Source organism: Mus pahari, chromosome 13 (genome assembly GCF_900095145.1).
Source record: "Mus pahari chromosome 13, PAHARI_EIJ_v1.1, whole genome shotgun sequence".
NCBI lineage: Eukaryota > Metazoa > Chordata > Mammalia > Rodentia > Muridae > Mus > Mus pahari.
The window spans coordinates 1,370,516-1,393,360 of NC_034602.1; the positions used below are offsets into that span (position 1 = coordinate 1,370,516).

The 22,845-nt window shown below is 40.0% G+C and overlaps 3 protein-coding genes across 7 annotated transcripts in view; 1 reads left to right on the plus strand and 2 right to left on the minus strand.

Moving 5' to 3' along the window:
* Clhc1 (clathrin heavy chain linker domain containing 1) overlaps positions 1 to 2,359 on the minus strand; it is a 30,272-nt gene extending 27,913 nt beyond the window's left edge. For both annotated transcript variants that reach the window (XM_021210790.1, XM_021210789.1), the window contains exon 1: positions 2,169 to 2,359. The gene's annotated coding sequence lies outside the window, so the exon portion shown is untranslated. The remainder of the gene's footprint in view (positions 1 to 2,168) is intronic.
* Rps27a (ribosomal protein S27a) lies at positions 2,272 to 4,106 on the plus strand. The gene is made up of 5 exons (XM_021210792.2): positions 2,272 to 2,468; positions 2,564 to 2,628; positions 3,010 to 3,064; positions 3,517 to 3,602; positions 3,790 to 4,106. Exons 2-5 carry the CDS (start codon positions 2,581 to 2,583, stop codon positions 4,069 to 4,071), a joined length of 471 nt encoding a protein of 156 aa, XP_021066451.1. The 5' UTR covers positions 2,272 to 2,468; positions 2,564 to 2,580; the 3' UTR covers positions 4,072 to 4,106.
* Positions 4,107 to 4,526: 420 nt separating this feature from the next.
* Mtif2 (mitochondrial translational initiation factor 2) lies at positions 4,527 to 22,655 on the minus strand. Of its 4 annotated transcripts, none has more exons than XM_029545178.1 (15): positions 22,564 to 22,655; positions 21,241 to 21,345; positions 18,739 to 18,964; positions 18,159 to 18,270; positions 15,795 to 15,966; positions 15,199 to 15,359; positions 14,137 to 14,313; positions 12,444 to 12,583; positions 10,185 to 10,309; positions 8,698 to 8,902; positions 8,109 to 8,361; positions 7,506 to 7,646; positions 6,537 to 6,701; positions 5,232 to 5,372; positions 4,527 to 4,721 (listed from the first exon to the last, which is right to left on the minus strand). In XM_029545178.1, exons 3-15 carry the CDS (start codon positions 18,955 to 18,957, stop codon positions 4,549 to 4,551), a joined length of 2,184 nt encoding a protein of 727 aa, XP_029401038.1. In that variant the 5' UTR covers positions 18,958 to 18,964; positions 21,241 to 21,345; positions 22,564 to 22,655; the 3' UTR covers positions 4,527 to 4,548. The 4 variants fall into 4 exon arrangements, with proteins under 4 accessions (XP_029401038.1, XP_029401037.1, XP_021066103.1 ...); XM_029545177.1 differs by having other exon boundaries at positions 22,237 to 22,651; XM_021210444.2 differs by lacking the exon at positions 21,241 to 21,345.
* Between the last annotated feature and the right edge of the window lie 190 nt (positions 22,656 to 22,845).

Here is a 22,845-nt window from a genome sequence, read left to right on the forward strand (position 1 = left end):
TAAGGGAGACACCACAGTAATTTTGATGAGTTGGATAACAAAAAGTCAAGAGGATATAATTTACAAGAGGACATAAAGTAGCCCGAGCAAAGCCATAAGCAATGTATGCTTAAAGTGCTAATTTTACAAAAAAAAAAAAAATCACTTAGTGTCTGTGAGTGGGTACATGCTTGTCATGGTGCACACATAGAGGTCAGAGGACAATTTATGGAAGTCCCTTCCTCTTCTTCCTCCTTGGAGGTTCCAGCAACTGGGTCAGCAGGCTTGGCAGCAAGTGCATTAGCTCTTGGACCCATGTCACTGGCCTAAAGTGTTCTCAAATATAAAATCAATTTGTTTTACTCATTAGTTCAATCACTATTGGATGTCTATTTAGTATTTTACTGCTAGAGATTCAGCAATAAGTAAAATAAGGTCCTGACTCCTTGGAGCTTACAATTTGGCAAGACACAGTACAGATGACGTAATTGCAAATACTCAAAAGACAGGGGAAGGGCACAGTCACTGGGGCACGTGTGCTCACATCAGAGTAGTAGTGGCAGAAACCCAAGTTCCTCCTTTGGTGGCCTAATAATGTCCTTTTAGGGGCTTTTTTTTCTGACAAAACTATCTTTTTATGTTATGCCCTTGTTCTTCATACTTGAGGTAACACATTTTATTCTCTGTAGTGTTGGATATCAATTCTAGGGCCCCACACATGCTCAGATAACCTTTAACCCCAAAGTAAAATATTTGAATGATGTGGAATAACACCATCACTGTTTACTTTTCTGTTTATGTTCACATTCGTGTGGGTACATGTGTGGAAACATGAGTGTGTGTGTGGGTCTTGAATCAGTCTACCTCTTATTTTTATTTTTTTGTTTTTTGAGACAGGGTTTCTCTGTGTAGCCCTGGCTGTCCTGGAACTCACTTTGTAGACCAGGCTAGCCTCGAATTCAGAAATCCACCTGCCTCTGCCTCCTGAGTGCTGGGATTAAAGACGTGCGCAAAGAAAAGTAAAGAGAGAGAGAGAGAGAGAGATGCGCCACCACGCCCGGCTTGCATTTCATTAGTTCTGGGGTAAGGGGCGCTGTGAAAGTCTGAGGGCAACTTGCTAGAGTTGGTTTTCTCCACCAATTGAATCTCAAGGTTGGAACTCTAGATGAGATGTAAATTTTCTTTACTGATGGAGCCATCTGGAAGCCCTATCTTATTTTAAGAAATATATATGTCGTGTGTGTGTGTGTGTGTGTGTGTGTGTGTGTGTGTAGGGTCGACGGCCCCCATCTCTCATTGAAACTGCTGGCCAATGAGGTCCAGGGAGTCTCCTGTCTATGCTGACCTACCATGTTACAGACTCGGCCAGGCACACCAACCTTTTTTAAAGTGGGTGCTTGAGTTCCAACACAGGGTTTTGTATATCGAATATTTACCTACTGTGACATCTCCTAGCCCTACATTTTTGCTTTTCAAAACGTGTACTTTGGAGGCAGCAGAGCTAGTATATTAAAATGAGGAAGGAGCAAACAGATTAGGAAGCTACGGATCCTCGTTATAAGAAAACGGAGCACGCCCACGCTGACGGCGAGGGTGATAAGACATTGAGAGGGTGGATTAGAAAGGGCGCTGGGCTTGTGAGGTGAAGGGACTGAGAGCAGGCACCAGCTTCGAACAGCTTCAAGTTTCTCCGAGAGCACATGCTCCTATTTTCTCCAAGATGGACACTCTCCACATTCAAACTTGTAGTCGAAAACTAAACATTCTGCAGATTTTCTTATCGTATGCTTTTTAAAACTTGAAAAGATGAAAATTTCAATACATTTAACCGTTTCCTACTAGGGCGGCGCGTGAGGCTCAAAAGCTACTTCCGATCGGATGACGGGTAGCGGAACGCTAGGAAGGACTACCGGAAGGGGCAGAACCCTGCACTTAGGGTGCGACAGACACCTTCAGCCCCAAATGCCTTTCTAGCCCTTCAGCCTTCCCTCCTGGGCATTTCCAGAGAGCCCCCCCCCCAAAAATCATTGCGCCTCACCCCCAAGTCTTCACCCGACTCTCTCCTAGCCCTCCACAGCTTAGACAGTGTAATCAGGGATCCCGGAAGTGTGGAAATGCATCCTGGGACAAGTAGTTCTAGCAAGAAGAAAGCAGTGTAAAACTACAATTCCCAGACAGACTTGTTTTACCTCTCTCTTCTTAATGTTTCACAAGCCCCCTTTTAAGGAAAGCCCCTCCTAATCGCATCGGCTGTATAAGAAAGACTTTTGAGGTATTTTTAGTTGAGCACACCATTTCGAGGCCATTCTGAGGCAAACCGAGAAAAGAGCGTAAAGAAATCGAGCGCCGAGCAAGTCTGGCACTGCGTTAGACAGCCGCGATTCCGCTGCAGCGCGCAGGCACGCGTGTGGCCGCCTAAGGGGCGGGTCCTTCTGCCAGGAGACCCGGTCGGCCACGCTCGGGTCTTCCTTTCCGATCCGCCATCGCGGGTGAGTGTGTGCTCTGTGGCTGCGCTCCGGCTAGTGGCCCTACGCGTCGCTCTCACCGGTGTCGCCGGATCTAATCCGTCTCTTTTCGAATGCAGGTGGAGCCGCCGCCACGATGCAGATTTTTGTGAAGACCCTTACGGGAAAAACCATCACGCTCGAGGTACGGGTGGCGTTGAGGAAGCCAAGGCCTGACTGAGGTCCTCGGTGCGCGAGAGCGCGTTTCTGAGGCTTGAGTTCTGAAGCTCGGCTTTGAGCTGAGATTATGGTGCTTAGCAAGACCAACGCTTGGTTTTCGGTGTGGTACGGTTTCGTCTGCTCTACCCGGCTGTGGGGTGGGAGACGCTTTTCTCCGGGCAGACGCGTTCGTGTGCTTCCTCGGCCGTCTCTCGCCCTGCTATGGGAACTAGTTTGGATTGTAGCACTCTTGGTAGTTTTCGCGCGGTGTGGTCTTAATTACCTGTAGCTCACCTCCTCCTTGCTCGTTTTGCATTTAATGAATTACTATGTAACCGTATATTAACTATATGTATCAAACTTGCAGGTTGAACCCTCGGACACTATAGAAAATGTAAAGGCCAAGATCCAGGATAAGGAAGGCAAGTCACTAGAAAAATTACTGGCTTGTGTGACTTAGACACGTTTGCTCTTAGGGTAGAAAACAGATTAACAAATCTACATGCTTTTGAAAGTAAAATATTCCTGACTGTATTGTCAGGCTTTCTGATTAATTGGAAACTCTGCAAGACAAGTTTTTAAAAAATGTGTGACTGTTAACAAGTTAGTCTTTTCCTCTTTACTGATTCACAAAGACTAAAATGCTCAGGCTGGGCAGTGGTCCAGCCCACACCTTTAATCCCAAAACTAAAGAGGCAGAGGCAGGTGAATCTCTGAGTTCCAGGCTAGCCTGGGTTACAGAGAAAGTTCCAGAGCTTTTACTCTCTTGGAAAAAGTTGCTTCTAAGTCTGTGTCCGCTGTTAGCAATCATTTGATTCACAACAATGGGGCATGTACCTTGCTCTATTAAGCCCAATATATTTTCTTCTAATAGGAATTCCTCCTGATCAGCAGAGGTTGATCTTTGCTGGTAAGCAGCTGGAAGATGGCCGTACTTTGTCGGACTACAACATCCAAAAGGTAGGTTTGAGGGAAAACATGCAGAAATAGGGAAGGTAGTGAATCCACTAACTCTGGATGAGCACTGTAGCTCAGGGCCAACTTGAACTGGATTCCTGAGCCTCCTTAAAATTCCTAGTGCTGGGGTGATAGGCTAGAGTTAGAATTGTTGATGCTACAGTGCTAATGTTTCATCTTCTACTAACAGGAGTCTACCCTTCATCTTGTGTTGAGACTTCGGGGTGGTGCTAAGAAAAGGAAGAAGAAGTCTTACACCACTCCCAAGAAGAATAAGCATAAGAGGAAGAANGTTAAGTTGGCTGTGCTGAAATACTATAAGGTGGATGAAAATGGCAAAATTAGCCGACTTCGTCGGGAGTGTCCTTCTGATGAATGTGGTGCTGGAGTTTTCATGGGTAGCCACTTTGACAGGCATTACTGTGGCAAGTGTTGTCTGACTTACTGCTTCAACAAACCAGAAGACAAGTAGTTGTGTATGTGTTAATAAAAAGGAACTCATACTTAGTATTGTTTTATTGAATGTTTCTTTGGCTGTGTGACTTTGTTCCTGAGAGGTATGAGCTGCAGCTGTCTAAGCCAATGTAAAACTTTGATTTTCCTGGCAGACACTGAGGTCAGAATTCTTTTAAGGGGTTGTGGAATATCTTGTAGAATTGGAAGTAGAAGTTAAATCCTTATCCCCTTGATCTTGCTTTAAGAGACATGACGTGTGTTTTACAAAAATTCAAGGTGCCAAGTCAAAGCGGCTTGGAGTATATGGAAATATACTGTATTGATTGGTATGTGCATGAGCTGTTGAATGTTTTCAGTGTTCATTGGTAATTTTCACTATATGAGAGATACAAGCTAGGCACGATGGTACATAGTTAATGCACACTACTACAAAAGGACCCTGTATTTAAATAAAGGAACTAAAAACAATACATTTACCATTTTTAATGTGCTTTTAAAATCCTGGATCCCAGGAAGTCTTAGTTGGAACTTTATTTTCTTCATAACAAATGACTTGATCTCCCAGTTTGAATTCAACTTTTTCTTCATCTAGACTGAGACCACAGTCCATACCAGTTTTTATAACTGAAATGTCATCTTTATGATGTTTCAGTGAGGTTAATGAGCCTTAAAAGAAAAAAAAAGGTCACGGTAAATATATTCAACAAACAGCAAGTTACCTACTAAAGTCATATAGTGTGTAAGATCCATGTGCCATGGTAGTTGTAGAGGTCAGGACAACCTTCATGGGGTTTTGGATATTAAACACAAGCTGTGGGGCTTATGTGGCAAATGTCTTTACCTGTTGTTCTTCTCTATACCAGCGAGCTCCAAGACATCGATCTGAAATCTCCCATTTTAAAGGTAGTCTAAATCTTTATTTTTGAGGTTGTACCCAGAAAAAAAAATTTCAAAGATGGCAGGCAAGTCCCTGGGTTCCCTAGTGTGCATTGTGTGTGATCTTGGGTTCAGTCCTCAGTTATGGGGACAAAACACAGCTTAAATGTTGGGAGCAAAAATAGACTTAAACTATGGGGTGTTAGAGAACTAATTGGGGTGGAGCAGTTAGAGCATAGGTTTTGGATGGCTACACAGAGGGGGCTGTTCAGTTTAGAAATAGATTTCGATACTGCTTACCCTTCCAAATAACTTGGCCGTTCCGGATTAATTTAAACTTCTTCTGTCTTTCTAGTTGTCCCTTTTGAACTCTGCAGCCAGCAACAGGAATTTTTTTCTTCCCTTCTGTTACAGTGAAGGTAGCTAGTATAGAAGCCTCACCTTTAGGAAGAAAATGATGTAATGGCTGGGAGGCAGATGCAGACATACAACAGGTAACTTGCTTGATTCTTAGCACCTACATGGTGGCTACTGAGCATCTGTAACTCCAGTTCCAATAAATCCAGCATTCACTTCTGGCCTCCAGTGGCACAGGTCACACACACATGTACATAGACTGAAAAAGATTCCATTTCTCTGCTCTGTAAAAACCTACTGTTGCCAGGCATAGTTGTACACACCTTTATTCCCAGAACTTGGGAGACAGAGGCAGTATGAATTCTAGGCCACTTCAGTTTGTTTTTTTTTTTTTTTTTTAAATATGTTGAGCAGCACTAGTTTGTGTTGCTGACTGGGTGTAATAGTGATACCTGTTGTGCCCACTTATTCCTGGAAACCTCAATTGAATTTCCCAGATTGCTCTTGGAACAAAAACATAATACACTCTTGTATAGTATGCTAATATTTAGCAGGTCAGAGTAGCCTAAAATAAAGCTGCAAAACCAGATCTTATAAAAGAACAAAGTTAAGGTCAAAAGAATAAATTCAAGAGTTATTCCAGATTAAATAGGATATAAGAGATGACAACTACATATAATTTATGAACCTGATCTAGGTGAAAAATCTAGTCTTTTTTAGACAAATTATGATCATAGATTGGATGGATTATTCTATTAAGGTTAGTGCTCTATAACACTCCCCTAAACTGGCCACTGGTTTTAAGTGGGAATACACACACACACACTAATTATATATATATATATATAAATAATGAGGCAAATGAATTTATTTCACAATTTTTAAAATAAATTTGGCCTTTAAACTGGCCAAGAATATGCTAGAATACTTTAAAAAATTTGATACTTTATATGCTTTCAATATATCAAGACAAAACCAAAGGCTCCTCTATGACAGCCTATATTATGAGCACTGTTCATGTGTAGACTTGAGCCAAATTCTTCAGTCATTGTGTTTGCTTTTGTATCCTCTAGGCATAAGGTAACTTTTATGGGACTTAAGTCACCATGAATTCTCACTCATGGTAGTCATTTTTTTCTAGAATACACACTATGTATTGGGACGGTGAATTTATTTTTCTAAGCTTTGCTTTTTTTGGGTCCTATTTACAGTGCCATAGTACAAATGTTGCAAAGTAGCAGCGCTCACCTATTGGGCACTCCTCCAGTGTGTGGGGCAATCTGCTGCTTAGTTCCTCCTGCAAATCTTCAATAAGATGGTAGATGATTTTGTGAAGTTTAATCTTAACTCCCTTTTGTGCAGCTGACTGCTGAATAGCACTGCCTGCATCCACATTAAAACCATAAATAACACCTGGAAAGCAGAAAAAAGATTCTGTTAGCACAAGCATTACAGTACAGCCACTTACTTAGCTGTGAGGCAGAAAGTCAAGTCAAAATGGTTTTATTTCCTTCTTTGTAAATTACGTAGCTATAGAGAAATTCTGTGACTTTCATGAAAACTAGGAAAATTTAAAATTATTACTACATCTTGTTTACAAAGATGTTTTCTTCATGATTTAAAACCATTTTTTTAAAGATTTCTTTTGAATGTTTTGCTTACATGTATATAATGTGTATGCATGTCTGGTGCCAGAGCTGGTTACAAGAGTCAACTGTCCTGGCAATGGCATTACAAGGTGGTATAAAGTTCTAAACAGACTGCTAACAGCACTCAAAGGGTGAAAGATATCTGGAATTGCACCCTTTGACCAGGGCAATAATAATGCTTTAAAAAAAAAATCGGGCTGGTGAGATGGCTCAGCGGGTAAGAGCACCCGACTGCTCTTCTGAAGGTCCTGAGTTCAAATCCCAGCAACCACATGGTGGCTCACAACCATTCGTAATGAGATCTGACGCCCTCTTCTGGAGTGTCTGAAGACAGCTACAGTGTACTTACATAAATAAATAAATCTTTTTAAAAAAAAAAAAATCAAGGAACACTGCTTGATCTTGCAATGGTTCCCAAGTTTGCTGTGGGTGTAACAGATGGATTATCTGTGATTATTCCTGCACAGGAGAGAATGCTGGCCAATGATCAGCCAAACACAAAACAGGTAAAACACATAAAATATGATCCAACGAACACAGTTTAACATACAGTCAACAGAATCTTTACCATCAAATGTCTCAGCAAAGGTAACATCATTTTCACTGATGTCACCCAATCCAAAATGTACTAATTCTAGTTCACATTCGTGGGAAGCATCATAGGTATCCAGAAGGTTCAAGATGGCCTCCACAGACCCATCAACATCACCTACAAATGCAGCAAGTGTTTAAAATGTATTGGTTGTAAAAGGCAGATATATAAAATGACAATTTGTTTTAAAGCTAAGACAGGAATAGCATCACTAAAATCACTTTTAACTTTAGCATTATAACAACTTACTGATAAAATACAAATAAAGATACATTTGCAATGAAATCAATATAATCTGCTTGCTCAGAAAAAAGATTTTTGAACACCAACCACTAAACTAGTTTCTACTTCAATTAAGGATTTACTGTGGCAGTGCACATCTGTAACTTGGACATTTATAGGCTAGGCAGGCGAAAAGGTCAGCCTGGCTTCTAGAGCAAGCCCAAGCTAGTTTGGGCTTAGAGAGCAAGACTGCAACTCCTCACCCCTCACCTCTATATAAAACTAAAGGAGAGGGGTCCCAAATGAATTATAAGAATTAAAAACATTTAAATAGTTGTAAAACTTTCAAAAAGTTACCTTTAATAATTATAGGAAGTATATTTGAGTCCCTTTCTACCTTTTCTTTGGGCTTTAAGGGTCTCTGTTCTTTTCTTTCAAGGTACTTTATATATGCTCTCTCCTTCCAGTGCAGACTGCCATACTTCTCACGGGCTTTCCGATGTGCTTCTTGGTGTTCCTTTCGCTTTTCTTCCATTATTTTCAGGTCATCTTTGCCTTTTTCTTCTTTTTGCTCAGACTTCCTCCATTCAATCACTTCACGGGCCCTTGGCTTTACAGGGAAAACTAGCATGATTTACTGAGACAGGCACCAGTGTCTGCTAGGTTAGAGGTTGTTTTCCCTATTATGAAATCAGCTTAATTTCATGTATGAAACCACTCATTTTTATAATTTTAGGAATTTTAAATAGAATTGAAACAGTTTTAAAACTTTATCTGAAAAATATAATACTACAGTTAGATTCTGAAATGGTATACTGTTCTCTTCACAGTCACTTACAAACTATGATTATTTCAATATCAGCATTCTTATTTAACATTAAATATTACAGACTGGTACAAAAAACCATCATATAATATCTAACATTAGGGAATTAGGCTTGAATACCTCAGATTCTACTTCAAGAATTTCATCTCCTGCAGAAGGGAGGTCTCTCCAGCCTATGATTCCCACTGGCATGCTGGGATAGGCCTCATTAAGTATTTTTCCATTTTCATCGAACATTAGTCGTACTTTTGCCCAACTCTTCCCAGCAACTAGAATTGAGCCTTTTCTCAGAGTTCCTCTTTGAATTATAGCTGTTGTAACAGGACTAAAATGAATATAAACAGTAAGTATTCTTAAAGCTTAATCAGGACACAATTGTACTTTCTTAAATAGAACAAAAATAGCTTTATGAAGCATGTGCACACAAACACATGCACCTATGAATATATAGGATTAATTTCCCTTTCAAATTCTCAAATTTTCAAATTTAAAAACAAAGACATTTACTTGGCCAAGGATTTATCATACTATACTTGCTTAACATGGGAAATCAGAGCTTTTTAATTTTTTTTTTCAGTGTGGGTTAGATTTATGTGTCTTGAGTGTTTCACTTGTATGTATGTCTGTCCACCATATGCTTGCCTGGTGCTCTCAGAAGGCATCAGATCCCCTGGAATTGGAGTTACCATAAAGATGCAGGGAACTAAATCTAGAGACTGTGAGAGCAGCAAGTGCTCTTATCTGCTGATTCATCTCTCCAGCCACTCAGTGTAGTTTCTTGAGACAGTCTCTTAATCTAGACTGGCCTTGACTCTTCCAGCCTTAACCTTCAAAATGTTGGGATTACATAAGTATGTATGTAACCACACGGGGCCAGGTCTTAGACTTGTCCTCACCATGACAAAAACCAAAAATAAAAACAAAGTATTCTTCACAACAGCCAAGGAGTAGAAGAAAGACATAGAAGCAGCCCCAAGTCTTTCAACAGAGGAAAGATTGGGTGAACACACTTGGGAAAGCTGTCTCTTGCTAACTGAAGTAAGGAGATCACGAACTGACAAGTCCTATGTGACTGCACTAAGTATTTAAAGGGGAAAATGCCACAGGCAGTTTGTTTTGACTCAATCCTAGCCTGCTTTCTAACCTGTTCTACACATGGGTTATGCAATTGCTCGTAGCTCTTAACAGCATAGAAAGCAATGAGAAAATCTCTTGTGCTTCTGGTCAGAACATTCAAGAAGAGCATGTTATTACAAAGACCCCTCTGGGTTAAGCCAAAGAATCAGAAACTAAAATGCAACAACTGATATATCACCTCATTGTTATTCTACCTATAAATGCAAATATGTAGGCCAGTGGTGGATGAAAAACAAATCAATTTAACTACTTTAGCCATGAAAATGTGACTAGGTTTATATAGACAGTTGATGTGGCTGGTCTCCTGACAACAATTTTATTTTTGTATTCAGTGTATTAGTGCAATGAAATACTTTGAAAACATACTTTTAAAAAAAAATATAAAACCCAGAAAGAGCATGCAGTAAAACTATACAACCAAGTCACAAAAATAATCAAACAGAATAATAATCATTTTAGTACAATCCTACCCTCTTCCTTTGTCTGTGAAAGACTCTATTACTGTTCCTTCCACTGGACCTGTGGGATCTGCTTTCAGTTCCAACATTTCTGCGAGAGCAATTGTTGCTTCTGCCAAAGCCATCAGGTTATCTCCCTTTAACAACAGGGTAATACATTATCAGTAAACGATATTGCTAAATCTCAGGGTAAAAGACCAAATAAATCTTAGGACAGCTACAGTTTTCTCTTTAAGAACTAAAGCCATGAAATAGCCAACTTTACAAAATGAAAAGGAGCAGCAAGCCTTCAGCAAGAAAACCTGACCTGAGGACAAATATTTACAGGAACGATTTTAACAGGCAGCTACTAGACTTTGATAAGCACATGTTCCATTCAGTTAACTGTGTCTCCTCTATCTGCTTCCACAATTGTGGTTTTCTTTCTTTTTGTATTAAAAATTAGATTAATTTATTTTTATTTTATGTGCATTAGTATTTGCAAGCATGTTAAGTATATGCACCAAGTGCAGTCCTGGTGCTGCATAGGCCAAAGAAAGGATAGGATACTGGGGCTGGAGAGATGGCTCAGCGGTTAAGAGAACTGACTGTTCTTCCAGAGGTCCTGAGTTCAATTCCCAGCAACCACATCTGGTGGCTCACAACCATCTGCAATGGGATCAGATGCCCTCTTCTGGTGTGTCTGAAGATAGCTACAGTGCACTCATATACATAAAATAAATAAATGAAGAAAAGAAAAAGAATATCCTTAAAAAAAAAAGAATGGGATCCTACCAGTTGTGAGCCAACATGTGGGTACTGGGAATGAAACCCAGATCCTCTGAAACAACAGCAAGTATTCTTTTTTTTTTTTTTTAAACTTTTTTTTTTTAATTAATTACATGTAAGTACTCTGTAGCTGTCTTCAGACACTCCAGAAGAGGGCGTCAGATCTCTTTACAGATGGTTGTGAGCCACCATGTGGTTGCTGGGATTTGAACTCAGGACCTTTGGAAGAGCAGTCGGTGCTCTTACCCGCTGAGCCATCTCACCAGCCCCAACAGCAAGTATTCTTAACCACCGTCTCTCTAGCATCTGGGTGTTTTGTTTGTTTTTTGAGAAATGGTTTCTCTGTAGTCCTGGCTGTCCCGGAACTCACTCTGTGGATCAGGCTGGCCTCAAAATCATAGAGATCCTTCTGCCTCTGCCTCCCAAGTGCTGGGATTAAAAGTGTGTGTAACAAACCCAGCTAGGGGGCTGGAGAGATGGCTCAGTGGTTAAGTGCACTGACTGCTTTTCTAAAGGTCTTGAGTTCAAATCCCAGCAACCACATGGTGGCCCACAACCATCTGTAATGAGATCTGATGCCCTCTTCTGGTGTGTCTGAAGACAGCTACAGTGTACTAACATATAATAGTAAATAAAGATTAAAAAAAAAAAAAAAAAAAAAACCCAGCTAGGTTTATTTTCCTTTCTATATATGACTACTTTTCTTGCATGTATTTATGTGTACCATGTGTGCACCTGGTGCCCAGAGAGGCCAAAGGAGGGCATGACACCCTCTGGAACTGGAGTTATAGCAAGTTGTGAGATGTCATGTGGGTGCTGAGTTCTCAACAAGAGTAAAAGTGGTATTAACAGTTAAACCATCTTTTCTACACTTCTACCTTATTTTTTTTTTTAGATAGGGTCTCTTATTGGGCCCAGAGCTCACTGATTGGCTAGGCTGGTTGGCCAGAAAGCTCCAGGCATATACTTGTCTCCCTTGTGCTACAGTTACTGATATGTGCTACTATGTACAGCTATCACGTGGGTGTGGATCAGAAATCAGGTCCTCATGCTTCTTTGGTAGGCACCTTACCAATGGAGCCATCGCCCCATCACTTAAAACAATTTTTTTTTTTTTTTTATCTCAAAACAGTAGAAGGGGCTAGTGATGCACCTGAGTTGGTACAGTGCTTACCTAGCCTGCATGAAGTTTAGGTTTGATCCACAACACTGTGTAAACCAAGTGTGGAGGGACACTCATGTAATTCTAGTACTTGGGCCATAGGTAGTTTGAGACTGCCTCAAAATAAAAGTGGCCAGTCAAGGTGGAACATGGCTTTAATTCCAGCACTTAGGAGGCAGAGGCAAAGGGATTGCTGTGTGTTCCAGGCCCGCTAGGACTACATAGAGAGATCTTGTCTCAAAAACAACAACAACAACAACAATAACAACAACAACAACAAACCAAAAGGTGTCCTTATGGATGAAGCACTGTGCATGATGTCCTGAAATGCTGGAACTTACCGTAAGTGCAGAGACATGCACTGCTTGAACATCACCACCATACTCTTCACACACCACATCGTAAGCTAGGAGCTCTTTTTTCACCTTTTCAGGATCAGCATCTGTCTTGTCACACTTATTGATTGCAAGGATAATAGGAACTGGAAGAGAGTAATGAAAAGTGCAAACAGAAACTCATTCAATTCCAGACATTTGCTGTGAGAAATACCAACCTGCTCTGGTTTTCTCTTCATCCAATGGATTCACATAACTAATCAAGGCTGAAAAGACCCACTTTAGACTTACATTACCAGACTCTGTTGTGTTGCAGGGTATTTGATCACACTGTGAACCCTGAAATTGTGTTAAATACAGAAAAGAACAAACAAACTGTTTCTAATTGTGGTGTGGCTCAGCCCTTAGCGCATATCTTTAATCCTAAACAATGAAGGTAAAGTTAGTTTGTAGAAGGAAGCATCTATGTTTGAATATAATATCTAATTGAGTGGTAGATAAAGTGATAAATCAGAGAAAGATTTGACAGAATAGGATATGCCCAACTCTCATGAGGAGAGTGGAACGAGAAGCTATGTGAGAGCAGTGCAGAGAGAGAAAAGGCAGTCTTACTGAGACAGTTATACAGAGAGAGGTTGAAGAGAGAACAAGCTAGACACATGTAAAGACAGAACAAGCAGAGGATGAGAAGGAGCCAGAAGATTAGAATAGGTTTCTAGAATTAGTTTGAGGCCAAATAGAGGAATTCAGTTAAGAAACTGAGAGAAGCCAGATTGAATCAGTCAGCCTAGAGAGGAATTTGAGCCTGAACAGCTAAGTAAAACTTGCTATCCAGAGTTCAGAAAGAACTAGAAAGGAGTGATCTTATTCAGCAATAAAACTGGTCTTGAATGGTTTTCTTGGATTTTGTTGTTTTAAAGGACACAAAGTTGGGTGAATGGTGAAGAGGAGAAGATCTGGGAAGAGTCAGGGAGGAAAAATGAATATGATCAAAACACACAAAACTCTCAAAGAGCAAATAAAAAGATTTTTTAAGAATGTTATTTGTTTTATTTTATGTATTTCAGTGTTTGCTTGCATATTATATATGTGTGCCACATGCATGCCTTGTATCCTCAGAGGCCAGAGGAGGGTATTGAATCTCTTGAAACTATCGTTTTACATAGTTGTGAACTGCCATAGTTACTGGAAACCAAAAGCAGGTTGTCTGGTAGAGCAGCTTAACTGATGAGACATCTCCCTTGTTCCCAGAATTACAATTCTGCTTTGTGTGTTTCATTTTAAGACAGGGTTTTTCTCGGGGCTGGAGAGATGGCTCAGAGGTTAAGAGCACTGACTGACTGCTCTTCCAGAGGTCCTGAGTTCAATTCCCAGCAACCACATGGTGGCTCACAACCATCTGGAATGGGATCTGATGCCCTCTTCTGGGGTGTCTGATGCTACAGTGTACTCATATACATAAAATAAATAAACATCTTTAAAAAAAAAAAAAGACAGGGTTTCTCTATGTAACCTTGGTTGTCCTATAACTCACTTTATAGACCAGGCTGGCCTCTAACAGTTCCACCAACCTCTGCCTCTCAAATGCTGGTATTAAAGACATGTACCATTATGCCCAGCTATAATCTTTGTAGAAAGCCCTTTAAAAAAAAAAAAGGACACTTCCTACTTTATGAGCTCAGCATAGAACCTTCCATACCTTCTGCATCTTTTGCATGCTGAATGGATTCCACAGTTTGTTTCATTACCCCATCATCTGCAGCTACAACCAACACAACAATGTCGGTGACCTGAGCTCCTCTGGCTCTCATTGCTGAGAAGGCAGCATGTCCAGGAGTATCAAGAAAGGTTATCTTTTCTCCAGAAGGCAGAGAGACTGTGGAAACAGAGATGCAAGAATACTAATTATTTCAGTTTACTTTTTAACACAAAGGAATATTTCACTTCATTAAACATAGTATGTGTGGGGTTTTTTTGTTATTGTTTTTGAGATAGGGTCTTTCCATGTAGCCTTGGCTAGCCTGGAGCTTGATATGTAGATGAAGCTGGTCTTGAACTCATAGAAGTATTGGGACTGAAGGTGTGTGCTACCATGCCCAGCTCAATAATTTAATTTTATTGCTTCCACTAATTTTAACCAGAAGAACACAGTCTGAAATTTCCTAAAGAAATCATAAAATACTTTCTTTTCATGTAATAATTTAATGCTAAAATTCTTTATATTTCTAGAATAAAGCTACTTTGATAAATGTACCAACTGATTACCATTCTGGAGAGAGAATCCATAAAGGTGATTACTTGTACATCACCAAACTGCAGCTATATACAGCAACTATCTCAAGCCACACAAAGGCAAATTTGGTATATAGCTGATAGCTCTAAATTTAAGCCTAATATGAACATGTTTTAAAGTTTAGCTTTGCTATTTACCAGCTATGTACTTTGGAGAAGTTACAGAGCCCGAAGAAGTCTCACTTCTTACAGATCTTAAAAGAAATAAATATTAATACCTATTTCATGATGTTGTGAAAATAAAAAAGAGAAAGAACATAAAGTGCTCACCACCCAGCCAGGTGCCAGGGGAATTAGGCTCATTAAACCAAAACCAGTAAAATAACTTTGTTTTTACAGAAAGTCTAAGACAACATTTAGCTGCCTGCTCTACACATGATCATTCCAGAGTCTGTTTATTTCACAGCATGGCATTTAATTAAAGAAAACAAGCATCATTTTTCACGAACACCAGTGTTTGTGTTCATACCAAGAAAAGCACCAATGTGTTGGGTGATGCCTCCGACTTCCATCGCTGCCACTTGAGTTTCTCGAAGTTTGTCAAGTAAGGTCGTTTTTCCATGATCAACATGACCCATTATAGTAACAACTGGGGACCTTGGTTTTAATAAAGCTGGATCTGTCTCAGGCCTACAGTTAATAGCAAAGGAGTTTCATTTCTTAAATATCAGAAGTGACAGTGATAGGTCCACGGCTCTCGCTACAAGCACTCATTGATAACAACACAACAGGTTTGATTAGACATAACCATTCCCACCCTTTTTACAAAGAACAACCTAGTAGATTAGCCAGTGACTGTCTATTTGTTATGAAGTTGGCATCTTCATATTAGTGGGTGGAGTTGAATCAAAATTTAAAATTCAGACTAATATATACACCCTGCAAGCTATGAAAATTCACATAGTTTCATAAAAAGCTGAATATACTTTCCGATGCTTTGAATAAATGCTTATGTTATAGTCACAATCCATTTTAACTACAAACGAAATTTCTAAGCAAATCTTCCCATAAGACACTGAGTAAAACCACATGGTTAAGTGTTAGTTAATATGTGCTAAGTTTTACCTTCTCACAGCATCTTTATTTTCTCTAATTTTCTCCTGTTTTAATTTGCTCCATTTCAGCTTCATTCCTGCCTTCTTTATAACTTCTTTGATCCAGACTTCATCTAAATGTGAGTTTGCTTCTAATGAATCTAAGTCAATGGCAGTGTTCAGTAAAGCTTCATATACACAATCTGGTTGAGATAAAGCACAGTCTTTTATAATCACACATTTAAAGGTTTAAAGTGAGTTCTTAGTATTGGAGAGATGGCTCAGCAGTTAAGAGCATTGGCTACTGTTGGAGAGGCTCCAGGTTCAATTCCCAGATCCCACATGGTGGTTTATAACTATCTACAACTATCCAGTTCCAGAGGATTCAATGACATCTTCTAGCCTCTGTAGGCACCAGGAACTCTTGTGGTATGCAGACACACATGTGGGCAAAATAGCCATGCACGTTTAAAAAAAAAAAGTAAAATAATAGAAATAAATCACTTAAGAATGTGTTTTGTTTTGTTTTAATCTGTAAAAATGAACCCATCTGTGGTGGTGATGAAATATGTAGTTGTGTTTTGAAACACAGTAAGACCTTTCTCAAGAACAAAGCAAAAGAAGAACAATGAGCAAAGATCATTAACTTCAGTGGAGTTCTGGTAAACAGGGAAGTTGTCAATTAAATGTCAATAAAAAAATTTATAGCATTTCCCAGTTGCCATTGTAGAATCCTTCAAAACACCAAGAATGTAGTGGATGAGATGGGGAGAGTTGTATACTAGAACACCACTGGTTGTTGTTCTACTAGACAGATGACAGGTATCAATAACCCAAAGGCAATGAAAATCAGAAAACAGTGAAAGGAAATTACTAGGCATTAGACCTAGAGTGCACATACATGTGGACATGTACACACAATAAATATATCAGTGCAATAAAACAATTTTGAAAAGTTTTCATGAGTCCTTACTATCTCTGTGATTTTATGATTTATCTATTTTTCTATTTATCATTTATAGAGTCCAGAGTTCATGTAAGTAGGTGTTGAATTCCTAATCTTCCTTGTTCAATTTCCTGAGTTGCTGAAATAACATGCATGTGCAAGCACAGTTGCCTTGTGATTTAATTTTTTAAAAATTGTGTCCTAATATATAGGACCCTGAGTTCAATCTGTAATGCTAGAAAAATGGAAGAAGGGAGGGGAACAGAGAAGGAGGGAGGGAGGGTAAGAGGGAGAAAGGGAAGAGGAAGGAAGGGGGGGAAGAGGGAGGGAGTTGTAACAAAATCCTTTAAAATGTATAATTTTTTTAAACGAAAGGCTATGGTTATTCCCACAAATATATTTCTGCTGGTCTTAAACAATTTCTCAAATTACTGAGAAAAAAAATCAGAAAATTATAGAAAAAGAGAAGGAAATCAGGTACTAGAGAGATGCCTCAGTGGCTAAGAGCGCTCTTCCAGAGGACCCAGGTTTGATTACCAGCACCCTCAAGACAACTTATAACCAACTGTAACTCCAGTTCCAGGGAATTCTATACCCCTTTCTGGCTTCCTTTGTACTCAGTATGTGTGTGGTACAAAGACAAGCAGGCAGGCAAAATATAAATAAAATACACATAAAATAAACCTTAAGAAAACAAAAAATAGTAAAAATATCCTCTCAGTCTAAAAAAAATAAAAAAATAAAAATCAAAGAGTCTGGATTTACAGTAAACAGTCCAGAAATTTGATGAACGTCGTTTTTGAGAGAGGGCCTATCGTGGAGCTCATTCTGGATGTCAGGCTGGCCTCACAGAGATCTGCGTGCTTTTGTACTGGAACTAAATGTTTGTCACCACACCTGGCTATGAATTTACAATTTTATTTATTTGAATTGTATTCCATGTTTGTGGGTGTTTTGCCTCCATGTATGTCTGATACCCACAGAGGTTAGAAGTAGGCATCAGGGTCCTTGGAACTGGAGTTACAATGGTTGAAAGCCATTATGTGAGTGCTGAGACTCAAACCTGTGTCCTTTGCAAGACCCAGGGTTTTATGTTATTCATTTATTTATTTTTGTGGAAGGGTCTCATGGTATGAGAACGGCTGGCCCAGACCTCTCTGTGAAGATCAGGCTGGCCTCAAATTTAAAGCCTCCCAACTACTTGGATTAAAGGTGTGTGCCACACAAAAACTCCTGCATAGTCACTAAAAGAGCATAGAGAGTTACACTTGGCAATGAGTCAAGAAATAATTAGAGCTTGTCATTTCTAAAATGAAAAAAAAAAATCAGTGTAATTTAACATTTGAAACACTAGTTCAGCTTACCCAGAATGGGTTAATGTTTTCACTTCAAGTAAAATCCTAAGCTTTTAAGGCCCAGGGTTTTTCCTTGTGAACTAATCAGGCTCACCTATATCTTTTGCCATGGCACTGGCTAGATCTTCAACAGTCATTCCAACCCATACTTCTACCTCTTTTTTAGTTTTTACTGGAGACAACTGAGATCTTGGTGGTCTTTTTTCCTATTAAAAGGACAGAAAATATAAGTGAGAAGGAAGGAAAAAAACCATACCCCAGCAGGGTTTCTCCATGCAGCCCTGGCTGTCCTGGCCTTTTTTTTTTTTTTTTTTTTTTTTTTTTTTTGTGTCCTGGCCTTGAACTCAGAAATCTGCCTGCTTCTGCCTCCCCAGTGCTGGGACTAAGGTGTGAGACTCAACTCGTGGTTGAAGGAAGGACAATTTAGGAAACAAATTAGGCCATTTTGTAATATGTACCACAATTATGGCTATTCCTATCAGCAAACTCTCTTGTAAGTTCTTCAACTAGAAAACAATAACCACCAAATTTCCTGTTCTCACACAGATATGTGGAGATCATAGGCTTACACAGTATTCTGTAAAGGACAAAATACTCAAAGAAGTTTCCTCTACATAGTTCTATAAACTTGGACTTTAGATTAAGGAATGTGGGAGCTATAAATCTGCAACAACCTTCTTTGTTACAAGAAGTCTGTGCTGATGCAAAGCTGAACCAATGAGCATGTCTGTTTGCCAGGGCCGGGCACCCAGCAGATCTCTACACACTGAGGAAGCCGGTGCAAACCCATGTCTACACCATGCTAAGAGTCTTCTTTGACTTGGGCTGTGCAACTGCCTACAAATAGTGTGAAATCGTAGAAAGTTTTCCAACTTCAGTAGCTTCTGGTTCATATTTCTCCTAGAAAAAAACAAGTTAAAAATAAAATTCTGGTTAATATTTACATCAAATTAATGAATATCAATTGAATATTTACTACATGCAGATAGATCACACAAATCAAGCTGGGTTTCTGTCCTGAAAGAACTCGTGATCCAGTCAGAGATGAGCTGCTATACCAAGTGCTATTCTGACAATAGCTATCACTATGCTCTAGCTGTTACTATAATAAGACTGATAGGCCACAAGAAACAATTATAGGGGCAAGAACTTAGCCCACTTGGCAGAGCATTTGCCTTGCACGCACTATTGTGAGTGCATGAGTATGGTACACACGTAATCCTAGAATGCACATGGCAGCAGGAACATCAGAAGTTCAAGGTCATTTGAACAGTTTGTGGCCTATTTTGGCAACACAAGACACTGTCTAAAAACAATAAATAGCTATTTTTTATTATTATTTTTCAGGGTCTTGTGACTCATAGAATACTTGCTTAGCAGACACACAAATCTGGGTTTGATTCCTAGTATGCATGAACACACACACATACACATACACACACACACACACACTCTTATTTTAATGTTTATTTTAAGCCTTTCCTCTATACTTAATATTTGTTTATATGAGTGAGGTTGCACTATTTTTTAAGATTTACTCTTCTTTTGTGTTTACGCGTGTTTGCTTGTAAATGTCTGTGTATCATGTGGGTGCAATGCTCCTAAAAGCCAAAAGCAGCATCTTATCCTGGAACTGGAGTTACAGACGGTTGTCAGCCACCATGTGGGTCTCTTGGAAGAGCAGCCAGTACTCTTAAATGCTGAGCTCTCTTTATCCTCCTACATTATGTTTTAAAATATTTTGTTAAAGGATACATTGTTGTTTTATAACATTAAGCATTATTTTTGAATGTTAAAAGAATAAAAATTATGGAGTATTGTACTGAATTTACCTTAATCATTTTTTTTTATTATTTATTTACTTGTTTATTTTACATGAGTACTCTTGCTGTCTTCAGACACACCAGAAGAGGGCATCGGATCCCATTACAGATGGTTTGAGCCACCATGTGGTTGTTAGAAATTGAACTCAGGACCTCTGGAAGAGCAGTCAGTGCTCTTAACTGCTAAGCCCTACCTTAATCATATAGGGCAGCTGTTGCCAACCTGTGGGTCACAACCCTTTTGGGGGTTGCTTATCAAATATCCTGAATATCAGATATTTATGTTCTTCTTTTTTTTTTTTTTTNTTTTGGTTTCTCTGTATAGCCCTGGCTGTCCTAGAACTCACTTTGTAGACCAGGCTGGCCTTGAACTCAGAAATCCGCCTGCCTCTGCCTCCCGAGTGCTGGGATTAAAGGCATGCACCACCATGCTCGGCCAGATATTTATGTTTTACAACTCATAACAGTAACAAAATTATACTTATGAAATAGCATCAAAATAACTTTATGGTTGGGCATCATCACAACATGAGGAATTGTATTAGAGAGTCACAGCATTAGGAATAAAGCTAAAGCTTCAATGGAACATGCCAATCTATCTTCCTCAGGTGTATTTATGGTACTGACACAGTAATATGCTGAATTGCTTGCGTTGAGACATGACCTCGCTGTGTTGTTACACTGGCCTGGAGCTCATGATCCCTTTACTTCCACCTCCTGGGTTCTGGCATGAGACCCATCACCGGGCCTTCCATCAGTATTTTTGGTTTCTTTGTTTTTCCTTTTTTTTTCCTTTTTTTTGAGACAGGGTTTCTCTGTGTAGCTCTATCAGTTCTGGAACCAAATGGGCCTCAAACTCAGCAAGTTGCCTGTCTCTGCCTTCTGAATGCTGGCGTTCTAAGTGTGCTCCACCACCACCTAGCTGGTTTGTTTTTAAAGGAAATAAGTGACCGCCAAGTATGGTGTAAGTGACTGTAATCCTACCATCTGGGAAGTGAGGGCATGAAGGCCAACTTTGGCTACATAGTAAGTCTGGGGCCAACCTAGGCTTCATGGACCTTGTTTCAAAAACAAACAAACAAAAAATGAAAACACAGCACACAGTCTATGAGAAGGCTCAGCAGGAAAAAGCGTTTTTAAGCTTGACAACCTGGGTTCAATCCATGAAAAGATGGAAGGAAAGAAAGGTTCAACTCCCCAAAACTGTTCTCAAACCTCTACCTGTAGCCCATGACATGTACATAATATGCCCATATATACACATAACACACACCATACACACATAGAAAAAAATACAAAGAAAAGAAAAAATTGAGAGCTGAAAATGACACAGTAAAGTAGTAGAGAAAGGACCTGGTGCAGTAACAAAAGCCCTGACTGGACACCTCTTACAGACCAGTCAGCACTGTCAGGGAGGAGCAAGTCACTCTTGTCCTGTGAGCTGCATTCTCCTGAGTTCTGAAAAAAGAAAGTACAAGTGTTTCTTTGTAGCCTTTCTATAACAAGGTTACAAAGAAAAAATGAGATGATAAATGTATTGTTTCTCACTGATGACTTACATTCTCTGAGGATTCACCAACATGAATGTTAAAAACATTCACAAGCCACCATCCCCCTCATTTATAGATAATTCTGAGGCTTTGTGGGTGTTTAATATTTAGTATTTTACCTTAAAAGATTCGTTCAAGAAAAAAAGGATCAAAAGAAATTCTGACTTAATTCCAAGTAAATGAACTAAGATTTAGAAATTCAAGCCAGGCCTACTGGCACAGGCAACTCTAGGCAAAGGCTGGCGGATGCCAAGTTCAAAATCAGTCTTCAGTCTTAGCTACATAGGGAGCTCAAGGCCAGGCTAGGTATATCAGGAAAACCACCTTTCAAAAGAAAATGCAAAAGAAAAGAAGAAAGAGGAAGATGGAGATGGGGCAGGGAAGACAGAGAAGAGAGAATACATTGCTTTAATCATGCAAGGAAGTAAAAGGAAGTGCTCAGAAAGCATAGGATTCCTTAAACCTTTTTTCTTTTCTTTCTTTTTCTTTTTCTTTTTTTTTTTTTTTTTTTTTTTTGAGACAGGGTCTCACTATGTAGCCTTGCTGGCTACCTGGAACTCACTATATAGACTAGGAGGGGCTGGAACTTGGAGATCCACCTGCCTCTGCCTCCCGAGCGCTGGGATTAAAGATGTGCACTACTATGCCCATCTTACTTAAATCATTTTTAAATGAGTTGTGAAGCAGATTTGACAAGGGCACAGAATAATGAAACGAGAAAGACTCTATGAGACAAACCAACACAGAGATATATAATCGAGAAATCAGACACATCAGAAAAATAACCCAAATCTCAAACCTGGAAAGAAATCTTGGTTGTTAAATATCCCAACGCCTCTCACTTTACAGAGGACAGTGGAATCAAGAAGGGGTCATTCCGACTGCCATAAGGTTAGTGGCAAACGAAAACTCGGGCTGACAATTCCCACAGCGGAGAGGGTGCGTATGCCGCAAGTGCGTAGCTGCATTAACGGAAATGTCTGAATGGACCAGTAAGAGGATTTGGAAAGGAAAAAAGAAGTCGTTGTGAAAAATCAAACATCGCCGCTGCCACGCGGGCCTTTGGGGAGCGCACGTGGGCTCTCGTGGGCACTCGCGACCACCCTAGCGCAGAGACCCCACTCACTCAACTCCCAGGCGAGGTCGCCCTCCGGACCCAGGAGAATTGTGGGTCACTCAGTCCGTCCCTTCCGTGAGGTCCCGGTCGTGCTTCCGGTGCCGCCGGAAGCAGCTTCCCCATGGAATTCTGGGTTGTCTGTGGCTGGTGGAAGCCGGCTATGCTGGTCCTGTAACCTGCCGCTTCTGCTGCTGGCCTGCAGTGGGGAGGGGGCGCTCTGCAGTTCCCTTCCTTCTCCGGGAAGGACATGTCCTTCAAACGAGCGTGTATCCAGCTGGAAGGAAGAGGCGC